Source organism: Neomonachus schauinslandi, chromosome 1, assembly GCF_002201575.2.
Source record: "Neomonachus schauinslandi chromosome 1, ASM220157v2, whole genome shotgun sequence".
In the NCBI taxonomy this organism is placed as follows: domain Eukaryota; kingdom Metazoa; phylum Chordata; class Mammalia; order Carnivora; family Phocidae; genus Neomonachus; species Neomonachus schauinslandi.
In genome coordinates this window covers 128,902,874-128,914,884 of record NC_058403.1, presented here as the reverse complement: position 1 = coordinate 128,914,884, position 12,011 = coordinate 128,902,874, and the positions used below count along the sequence as shown (strand labels likewise).

Sequence of the window (12,011 nt, the reverse complement as noted above, 5' to 3'; positions counted from 1 at the left end):
TATTTTATAATTTTTTTAATTGAGACATAATTAACATGCAACATTAGATTAGTTTCTATATACTTTTCTCTTTGTTAAACTTTTTTTACTTGGCTTTTAGGACTTCACACTTTTTTGGTTTTCACCCTGTGTTACTAGTTATTCCTTCTCAGTTTCTTTTGTAAAGTTTCTCCCTAACTTCTTAATATTGGAGGGCTCTAGGACTCAGTCCTTGGTTCTTTTTGCTTCCCCTGTCTATATCCAGTCCTTTGGTTCTTTGATACTACCTACATGCTGAGAATTTCTGGATTTATATCTCCAGCCCAGACCTCTCACAATCTCTATAGAGATGTGATCCATTTTCAGATCCAGCTGCCTAATTGTTAGTACTGTATGGATATCTAATAAACAGCTCAAACCTAACCTGTCCAGAACTGAACTGACTCTCTCTCCTTTCCTAGCCAACCCTTTTCTCCCCACAGCCTCCTGATCTCAGTTGATGACAATTCTCATCCTTGTAATTGCTCAGGACAAAAACCTGGAGTTATCCTTGACTCCTTTTTCTCACACCCAGGGTACAATCCTTCATATACTACTAACCCACCTCCAAAGTATATCCAAAATGGTTCCACTTTTTCTATTCTTACCACGCTGGCCTGGATCCTTCTAAAATATGTGACAAGATACTACGACTCATTTGAATCTCACTTGACTTACGGTGATCGTCAAGGCCCTACATGATTAGTCCGCTGTCCTATTTCCTCTCTGACCTCATCTCCTACTCTCTTCTTTCCATTCTGCAATGACAGCCCCTACACACCAGGGATATATGTGCATCGTAATCTTTGTTCTGGCTATTTTCTCTCCCTGGAACGCTCTGTCCTCCAGCAAGTCTTTGAGTAAATCCCTTAACTGTTCCAAATCTTTACTCAAGTTTTATCTTCTTAGTGAAGCCTATCCTAACCCAATTTAAACTACAACCTGCTACAGACCTCTACCACAGCATTCTCAGTCCTTGTCATCCTGCCCTTTCTTTCCGCCTTTTTTTTTTTTACATAAAGCTTATCTTCTAATATATTGTATATAATTTAATTTTTTATTATGTTGATTGTGTGTCTCCTCCACTAGAATGAATATAAGCTCCACGGGGACAGGGAGTCTATATCATTTGCATTCAGTGTTATATTCTAAGTGCTTAGGAGAGTCCTTGGACATAATGAGTGGTTATTTGTTGGGTGAGTAATTGTGCCAAGCACTGTGCTCAGTTCTGAAGATAGGATGTAGAATAAGACCAGCTTCTTTAAATGGAGAGGAGTGTAAACAGGCTGTTAAAATGCACTGAAAGTGGTTCATATGGAGTTAACTTAAAATGCTATGAGAACATGTAAGAGAGTGTTCAAACTCTTTCTTGCAGGATCAGAGAAGGTATCCCCAAAAAGGGACCTGTAAGCCAAAATCCAAAGGACAAGTAAAAAAGTAGGGAGAGAGCTTTCTAAGCAGAGAGAGTGGCATATTTAGAGATAAAAGGACACTGTAAATATTGGAGTTGTGCCAGAATCTCTTAGATCAAGTGGCAAAAAGGATCTGTGCACGAGGAAGTTAGCAGTTAGTCTGAAGGAGAGCAAGAGTAGAATGGGAAAACAAATTAACATTTACAGGCGAGAGGAAGTGGTAACCAGAATTATGGTAGAGGCACTGGAGATGAAAAGATGTAAATGTTTCTAGAGTTCTTATGAAGGGAATCACTGGGACTTTGTGAGGAAAGAAGTCTCATCCCACCTGGCTTGGAGTGCTCTGTGGATGGATGGAAGTGCCATTGTTTAAGACCGGAATGTAGGAGGAAGAGCCAGATTCATTTGGGGGCATGAGAAAATTTCAGTGGAAACTCCCAAGTGGATAATGGGACATACGGATCTAGAGACCAAAACCAAAATCTAGGTTGGACATAAAGATTTGGGAATCATAAGTATGTGTAGTCATGAAATCCAAAGAAGTGAATGATATCACCTATAAGTTCAGACTCACAGAGCTTTAAAAGAAATTTTCGTTATCAGTAAATTACATTTCTGGAAATACAGCTACTATATATGGATTAAAAAGAGCAGCCTAAAATGCTAACCTTATATGTTTGGCCACATTCTGAGACTGAATCATTAGCTAATATTCAAATCTTTGTTGATCATTTTCAATATTTTATATATTTTTTTCCTTACAAATAAACAGAAGGGATAATATAACAGATGATAATGAAAATCATCTGTGACCACCTGGGTATCTTCTAACACACTTTGCAATGTGAAATAGTAATCGGGACCCAAAGTTGACAGGTCATAGCAATATATTTCCATGGATTTTCTGGAGGAAGCAAAATATTTTATACTTGCAGGGGATAGATTAGACCCTTGACCTCAGGCTGTTTGCTTCTCTTACTTTTCTCTTCAGCTAACCATATCAGCTCCATGCAGAGGAGAGGAGCCTGCTTTTTGTCATATTCCAATTACAAAACACTCCTGAGATGCTCTTCTCCAACCCCACCCTTAGTCTCATCCAAGGCATCATGGCCTGCCTGAGGGGTTGTTCTGCCTACAGTCCAGCAGGCACCCTCAGACTTTGAGAAGAGCTCTTGAAAGAAGTGTGGACATTGAAGCACTCTCCTACTCATTTTGAGTAAACAAGGTTTAATTAAAAAATGCACACCCTTCAGTCATTCCCGTCAAGTTTGCAGGGGCATCAGCTGTCCCCTTTGACCCTTAAAAAGGGGGAGATTTATAAAGGGGAAAAAATATTTCTTCTTTCTCAAGGCTAATATAGCATGGATAAAATATATATATATGTATATATATATAGGAGAACAGGAAACAGCCAAATGTCCAGTAGTTAGAATGGATAACTAAACCATGGTATAATCACAGTAATGGAATGTATAACAATGAAAACGAACTGACTGTAGTTATATACAACAACATGGATAAATCTCACAGACATAATATTAAGGAAAAGAAGCCAGATAAAAAATAATACTTACTATATGATCCCATTTATATTCAGTTCAAAAAAAGTCAAAACTAAACTATAGCATTTATGAATATAACTAGAAAGAAAAGCACAGCCATGATTACCACATAAGTCAAGATAGTAGTTACCTTTGTGGAAGAGAAAAGGGGTGGTGATTAGTAAGGGACATGTGGGGCTCCTGGTATGCTGGTAATATTCTCTTTCTTAATCTGGATAGTGGTTACATAAATGTTTATTTTTTGATATATCATTTAGCTATTTAAAAAATTATAAAATATAAATAAAATATAAATAATAATAAATTAAAAATATATAAATAAAAAATTATAAAATATATACAATTGACCCATGAACAACACAGGTTTGAACTACATAGGTCATTTAATACTTGGATTTTTTACAGTACTATAAATGTATTTTCTCTTTCTTATGACTTTCTTTTCTCTAGCTTACTTTATTATAAAAATACAGTTTATAATACATATAACATACAAAATATATGTTAATTAACTGTTTTATGTTATTGGTAAGGCTTCCAGTTGACAGTAGGCTATTAGTAGTTAAGTTTTTGGGAGTCAAAAGTTGTACGTATATTTTCGACTATGCAGGGGTTTGTGTCCCTAGCCTTCCCCTTGCCCCCACATTGTTCAAGGGTCAACTGTACATATATGAGTGTGAAAGCTAAAGCATTTGTATATATAGTAATAGGGAAAACTGTCCAGATGTGCAACAGAAAATGAAGCTGTAAATGAAAACTTTAAGACATTTGCTGCTAGAGTTCCGTATGGGATAATCTAAACTTGGCATCATATGGTATGCTCTCACCATCTTCTCTCACTTCATCTTGAAGACAGGGTCTTGTACCAGTCAGGGTACCAAATGTTAACTTAGTTTGTTGATACTTTGTGGTGCCTTAAGTATAAAGTCAGTCTTCTAAAGAAAGGAAGAGTTGAAAAGCAAACATTGGTTTTGACTTAGGAGTTTTTAAAGTTTACCTGTTTATCTCCTGTTTTTCTTCAGTGTTCTGTGTCCCTAAGAGAAAAGTTGATCAACCGTCAAGTGTCATTCCATTCATTCAGTACACATCTTTGAACACCTGCTCAGTGCCTCATTCATGAATCTGTACACATTTAGATTTCTTAGCATGTAAGCACTAATTATAACTACAAATTAATAACATTCTTCCACCACTCTGAAGGAAGCTTGATCAGTCTGAGGATTTTTGTTTGTTTGTTTTAATTCTAGCTCAATATCTTCTGTGAATTTAGGTGGGTAGGGATAAGTTTTGAGATCTTGGAGAAATCATCCATCTCTGGGCCTCAGTTTCCTCTTCTGTAACATAGTATACATACACACACACACACACGTGTGTGTGTGTGTGCGTGTGTATATATATATATATGGCCTCCTCCCACCCTAAATTTCTAGGACTTTACTCTTTTCTGCTGATTGGAAATTTCTGAATCATTCTGTTAAACCAGTTTTATTATAAGCCAAGTAATTTAAACTGTCTAAAACTGAAGGTTTATTAGGCTTATTTCCTTATCTCAGGATGTTTAATTATTTAAATTTTATCTTTAATTCTAGGCTATACCCCAGCTTTGGCCTGTGCTCCCAATAAGGATGTGGCTGATTGCCTAGCTCTCATTTTGGCCACCATGATGCCTGTCTCATCAAGTAGCCCTTTATCATCCCTGACTTTCAATGCCATTAACCGTTACACCAACACCTCAAAAACAGTCAGCTTTGAAGCCTTGCCCATCATGAGGAATGAACCTAGCTCCTATTGCAGTTTCAACAACATTGGCGGAGAACAGGAGTACTTATACACCGACGTGGACGAGCTCAATGACTCTGATTCCGAGACCTACTAAGAGGCTGAGCCGGGGGTCTGAGTGAGGAGTTCTGACACTAACGCTTCAGATTGTGCTTTTTCAGGAAAAAGGCACTTTCTTATTCACGTACAAATTCAACCTAAGAGGAAAGATCGCAGAGTGAGCAAATATGAGAAATGTGATGACATTAGGAAGAAGAGTTTTAAAGGCAAGTTTTACAAAAGGAACTTCTAGAATCTTGAAATAGACTTGACCAGAGGAAAACACTTTGATGTCAAATTACTTTGTGGAATTGTTTCATTTGGTTTTGCAGTGCCAGGAATAATTTGGGACACTGTGCACCCTAATCTGCTTACACAAGCAACACTATTGTAAAAGAAGAGATAAGGACACTAGATTTAAATTTTACCAGTAAAACTACAACTAAATTAAGGGCAATAAAAGTTTGGTACAGTAGGCATTATGTGCACAGCAAATTGCCAAAGGACCAAGTAACTTAAAAGTTTTTTAATAGAATGCCATTTTGTGGAAATCAGAATAGGTGAAATGAGACATTATCTAAACCAAACTTAAATATTTCTGAAAATGGAGCTGAGATTTGGTTTTAAATGTTGGGTTTTTTTTTAAAGAAAACATCTGAAAGCCTTCGAATACTGTATTAAACCATGAGAGAAAGCAGATGTATTTTTACATTTTTTCTTTTACATAAAAATTTAAAAATTCCAACTTTTATAATATTAGAATTAAAAACCAGCTGGCTGAGTGCAGTCAGGGTGAAAATACTTGTGATGTAGACATGAGATAGATTGGGGTCGGGCCGTCGTTGCCGTTTTGAATGGTTTAGGTTTAAAATTGAACTATTTTTGTTTGAAAATGTAAAGAATTTCCTAGAAGAAGAAAATTTCATGAAATCAAAAAATAGATTATTTTCACCCTATTGCAGCTAAGTGGTCCTGGGGAGTGGAGTTTTTGACCTCACTACTTTGGATGGTACACCTTCATCACTTATGTTACTTTTGTGCCTCCACAATGGACTGGGGGATTTTTGTTTTCACTGTTTAGTGAATAATCAAAAAGAAAAAAAATCCCTTGTTATTGATAGGTTAACATCATCGGGTCTCTTGGAAGGCATTTCTATATTGGGTCCTATTCAGATTTAAACATGCTACTACTTGGGGAAAGAAGCAATTGCCTGCCGAATTAGAAGACTGCCTTTCAAATAACAGAGAGAGAAAGGCTGATGTTTAGGCTTTTAAATAACAATTTGTATGGTTCTGCTTTTACTGTAACTGTCACTTTCCCAGCAAGAATGATTTCACATATGTAGGGGGTCTTACAGATCTGGGTAAAGTTCCATAAATTTTCACAAAATGATACCCAATTTCATTTTACCCTTTTTGTATTGTGAAACTGGAAACTTTATGACATTGTAAATTTCAGCTGGTTTTTCTGAATATAAAGTGTGAAAACACAGAACAGTATTTTGATCTATTTGATAATTTTGTGGGGTTTTTGAAGAATTAATGAGCATGTACATAGAAATAGTGACTGCTTGAATACTGTATTTACTTGCACTCTTTCAGTACATCAAGATTCCTGTATATTTTAGGGTATAATAAAACACAGATGTGAGTTGTATTTAATGAATAATGTATTTGTATCTGTGCATATTACCTAAAAATCTATAAAGTTTCTAGGGCATTGACTACTAGATTTTAAGCATTTTTTTCTAAAATATTTACAGAAATTATAAATGTAATCCTCCATCTTTTCTTTGTAATATAAAGGAGTCATAATGGACCCTTCCTAATTATTAGTGGTAGGAAGGTGAATTTGCATTTTAAAGACAGTGGACTACATTTTCTATTGTACCTTTTGAAAAGAAAAAAAAAAGAGGATTCTAAAAGTATACATATGTGTGCTTTCTCTTTCCTTTTAGGAATTCTCTTCTGAATTCCCTGAGGGAATTTTCTAGAATCTCAGAATTGAAAGAGACCTGAGGTTCATCCAGTCTAACCTCTTAACAAATGCAGGAGTCCCTTCTACAAGGGTGATCTTTCCACCTTGAACACTTCCAGTGATTCTACCTCACCAAGCAGTCCATTCAGTTGTTGAGCAGCTCTAACTGTTAGAAAGGTCTTCCTTAGATTGAGTTGAAGCCTCGCTCCTGGTAACTTCTGTCCTTGGGCCTGGGTCTGTCCTACAAGAGAACGCGAGAACGTTGGAAGGATGAATTTCACACCCTCTGCCATGTCTTCTCTTTTACAGGCTGTTTGACTTAACCTGCTGAAGTGATTCCCAGAAGGACTCATTAAACACAGTTAGATTTACCCATCTAATGAAATCCAAGGTGTAGCTATAAAGTAACAAGCTGTTTTTAACTTATCCTCACACATGCCAGAACTTAGGTCTTGCATCACTTTATGTAAATGATGCTATTACTGAAAATATTTGTGAGGTGGTTCTTTCAATCGCTTGCCCACTAGGAAATCTGTTTCATTGCTTTGTGATCGCATTTTGTGATAGTCTATCCCCAGCTTGATCAGCCACTTCCTTTGGTCTGCACCTAATGAGGGGAAATCCCAAACTACTGGTCCAAATACTATTTGAGCAGCCCTAGTATTGTTGGAGTACGTACATGGACAACTTCAGTGAATGAACACAGCAGCACAGTAAGTTCCCTTATAGTTACACCTTGTATGTCAAAAGCATTCAGGCCCTGCTCTGTAGTGGTTTTTATACTCAAACGGAACAGAAAAGCCTGTTTGCTTTTTTAACTTCTGCATGAATGATGACATCTGAAATATCTGATGTGTATTATAGTAATACCAGCTTCTGCTCTAGAACTACTTTGGGGGAAATGGTGGTAATAGCAAATGACTTCCTTTAACAAGACACTCAACTCAAACAGTGCCATTTAGTTCAGGAGCTCTAAATAGCTGTCAATTTGGGGTTTAATTTGGCTTATATTGGACCTTTTAAATGAAATAAAATTTTTTAATGCAATAAATCAAGTGTCTTTCTTTTTTACATGCAAACTTCTTTATCTTTTAATGTCTAATTAGTATTCCACCTAGTTTCTAAACTTTCTTTAAAAACTTGATGACTTCTCAATAAAAAACTGTTTCAGAATTTAGATGAACCTAAGTGGGCTTCTCAAGTATATTCATTCAACAAATATTTATTGCTTGCCTGTCATATGCTTGAGGGTGGGAATGGGCAGAAAGTGAGCCTAGAAATTGTGGTGTCCTCTAGAAGTTAGAGTCTCATGGAAAGACATATACCTGAAAATAGAAAGTATAAAATTGTAATTGAGGTAGAGATGAACTGCTAAGGAAGGTCAGAGAAAGATGACGTTGGAAAAGAAGATCAGAACAGGCTTCCTGGGAGAGATGACATTTAGGCTGGACATTGAGGAACAACTATGCTTTGAGCAGGTGGAGAAGAGGCAAATGCTATCCTAGGTGAAAAGAACAAAATCAGTAGTTTGTAAAATGGGTTGGTGGAAGAGAGGATGGAATAGGTGTCAGCACTTAGCATTCCAGAGTACAAAAAGACCATGCAGACCTACAAAAGAGCTAATTATACACATTATAGAGATGAGATAACAAAAGTGAGAACAAAAAGATATAAATAGGTGACTGGAGGAGCAGGCAAAGAGGACTTTTAATAACCTTGCTCAAAATCTTCTGCTGGTAATAATAACTCAAAATGCCTATAAGTGTTTATAAGTACTGGGTGAGGTTGTAAGTAATTGAAATACATCTCTTAATCCACACAACTGTTCTGTGAAGTAGGTACTATTAATAGTACCATTTAACAGATGAGGAATGAGGCAGAAAGGTGAAATAACTTGCCCAAGATCACCTGGCCAATAATTCGTGAAGCCTAGATTTAAATCCAGACAGTCATTCCCGTAGTCCTTGCTCTTAACCACCTAATGACCTCTAACATGCTTTCTGGTCCTTGTTGAAATTGGTGATTTTGAAGTTGGACCACATGCTTTACAACTAAACTATGTAAGTTCCTTTCAGTTTTATTCTAAGTCACTAATTTTAGAAGAAATGTAAATGTGACCGCAACAGATGTTAATTGAACATGTGCTCATTACCAGAAAGTGTGCTAGATTCTGGACCTGTAGCACTGAAGGAAGAGGTAACAAGATTTGCCCTTAGGATGAGTCTAAGAGAAAGATGTGTACTTATGTTTCAGTTGCTATTGCTGCCCCAAATCTCAACTTAAAATAATCATTGTCACTCATGCTTTTGCAGGTTGGCTGACAGGCTTGGCTGGGTGACTGCTTCAAGCCGGAGATGTGGCTGGGCTTGACTACTTGCCATGAGTCGAGCTTGGGTCCACTCTGTCCGTGTTCCTCTTCAGACTTCAGCTAGACTGCAGAAGTTCTCCAGAAGTTCTCCATGATGATGACAAAAGCACAAGAAGGCAAGCCTGATCACACAAACACAGTTTATGTTTCTGCATACATCACATCTGCTAATACTCCCCTGGCTAGAGCAAATCATTTGGCCAAGCCCAACCTCAATTGGATGGTTGGCCAAGGCCCTCCCCCCAAAAATGGGAAGTTGGTTCATTTCTGGTACCCAAAATAACAGCAGCGCTGTGAGTAACATTGTTTGAGACCTAGTAGAAATAATCAAAATGCATTTTTTACTTGATCTGCTTCTCGTGTAACCTGCTTTTGAGCCCTCATGTAGGCCACAAAGATGGCAGGACCTAGCATGCATGAGAGAAAAGTTGCTTGTGGTTCTGATACTCATTTTAAGAAATGCCAAAATCCAAGAAAATGTGAATGAAGAGAATTCAAGGGATAGGGGCTTCTGGAGAAGAGCTTTGTCTTTATCCACCTGTAGGTAGCAATAAATGTGTGGGAGCATGGGGGGAAAGGCCATCAATTGCCTGCAGTTAGACGACTAATAGGAATAGACACTGTAAGTGGTCAAATAGCTTTTACCAGCTGATATCAGTGAAAATGGCAGAGAAAAGAACTTCTGAGTCTCGGTAAGAACAGTGATCTTTGTGGCGTTTTAACTTGCTCTAGTCGCATTCCTCACTCCAGCTCTGCAGTAGCCTTGACACCACATTCCTGGTGCAGCTTAGAAGTCACGAGAGAACAAAACAAAGCTAGAGCTCTTTCAAAGCCTCATTCCCAAAGACTTGCCATCATTTGGCCTATCTGATGGTTCCCCGGAATGCCTCACTTCCAAGGCTCTTTACAGTTGAGCTAACTCAGAGTGGACCCAGTATGAAAAGTATTCTCCCTGGGGAAGTATTTGTTGAAACAATTATAGGCAAAAGTTTTAATGTTGTACTTGCTTTAGGTGATCAGTAAGAGCTGAGGCAAGCAATAGAGTAACCAAAGAGTTTAAAAGGAAAAGCTTGGGGGAATCAATATCCATTTGTAAAGCTCTGGCATAGTTCTAGGAATCTAGAATGCCATGTGCACACATAGAGCTGTGGCCACCTGTGGAAGACCTGAGACCACCCTATGCTCTCATCTGTGGCTAATTTTGAGGCTCTGCACAAACAAGAAGTAAAAGCCAATTTTCAACTGCCAGGCTGACGTTTGAAGGCATGCCTTAACACACATACACACAGCCCCTTGGCAAAAACTAGGAGATTTTTGTTGTTGTTGTTACAGGTGTTTAAGGAAATCTCTGATCATTAGCTGGCTGCTAAGCTGAGTAAAAATTTCATTGGCCACGCATAACAAGGTGTACAGACTTTATAGAATTCTTTCAGAAAACTCACTAAACAACTATAACAAGTAGCAATAACAACAAATCTTGGGGAAGGAGATAAATCTGATTTCCAGAATTGCTGTGTTATTTAAAATGTCCAATTTTCAACAAAAGATTATGATATGCAAAAAAGCAATGGATGGCCCCCACACAGGAACAGCAGTCAGAAACTGTCCTTCAAGGATATTGGACTTACTAGACAAAGAACTTAAATTATGTTCAAGGAGCTGAAGGAAACCATGTCTAAAATATTAAATGAAAATATTTTTTAAATGCCTCACCAATTAGAGAATATCAATAGATAATATAGAAATTAGATTTTAGGGGCACCTGGGTGGCTCAGTTGGTTGAGCGACCGACTCTTAGTTTCGGCTCAGGTGGTGGTCCCTGAGTCGTGGGATCAAGTCTGCTTGGGATTCTTTCCCCCACCCTCTCCCTTCTCCACTCCTCCCCCCACTTGCACACATACACTCTCTCTCTCTCTCTCTCTAGAATAAATAAATGGATAAAATCTTTTATTTTTTTTTTTAAAGATTTTATTTATTTATTTGACAGAGAGAAACACAGCGGGAGAGGGAACACAAGCAGGGGGAGTGGGAGAGGGAGAAGCAGGCTTCCCGCAGAGCAGGGAGCCTGATGCAGGGCTCCATCCCAGGACCCTGGGATCATGACCTGAGCCAAAGGTAGACGCTTAATAACTGAGTCACCCAGGCATCCCTGGATAAAGTCTTTTTTAAAAAAAATTATATTTTAGGGGCACCTGGGTGGCTCAGATGGTTAAGCATCTGCCTTTGGCTCAGGTCATCCCAGGGTCCTGGGATCAAGCCCTGCATCAGGCTCCCTGCTCAGCGGGGAGCCTGCTTCTCCCTCTCCTTCTACTGCTCCCCTTGCTTGTGCTCTCTCGCTCTGTCAAATAAATAAATAAAATCTTAAACATATATATGTGTATTTTAAAAAGCAAATGGAAATTCTGGATTTGGAAAAATACAACAGCTGAAATAGAGGGCCTCAGTATTAGATTTGAGTAGGCAAAAGAAAGAATCAGTGAGCTTGAAAATAGGTCAATTGTGACTATCCATTCTAAGGAATATGTATGTTGGGAAGGGGCTCGGAGAATCATACTCTCAGAGACCTGTGTGACACAAACAGACCAGTATACACGTAAGGGAAGTCCTGGAAGAAGGAAGGGGGACAGGAAGAATATATGAAGAAACATGACTAAAAACTTACCAGTTTTGAAAAATGTTAATGTACAAATTCAAAGAGCTTAACACCAAGTAGAATAAATTCAAAGAGATCTACCCCACACACATTATAATCAAACTATCAAAAGACAAAACAAGAATCTTCAAAGCAAAAAGGAACAACTCATGTACAAGGAATCCTCAATAAGATTAATAGCTAGTTTCTTGTCCAGAGTCCA

At 37.9% G+C, this 12,011-nt stretch overlaps 1 protein-coding gene across 2 annotated transcripts in view; it reads left to right on the top strand.

Moving 5' to 3' along the window:
• The window catches only part of ANKRD28 (ankyrin repeat domain 28), a 123,793-nt gene extending 117,072 nt beyond the window's left edge, over positions 1-6,721 (top strand). For both annotated transcript variants that reach the window (XM_021678907.2, XM_044920522.1), the window contains exon 28: positions 4,582-6,721. In XM_021678907.2, the coding sequence (XP_021534582.1) occupies positions 4,582-4,868 (287 nt within the window). In that variant the 3' untranslated portion in view covers positions 4,869-6,721. The remainder of the gene's footprint in view (positions 1-4,581) is intronic.
• Positions 6,722-12,011: the final 5,290 nt, after the last annotated feature.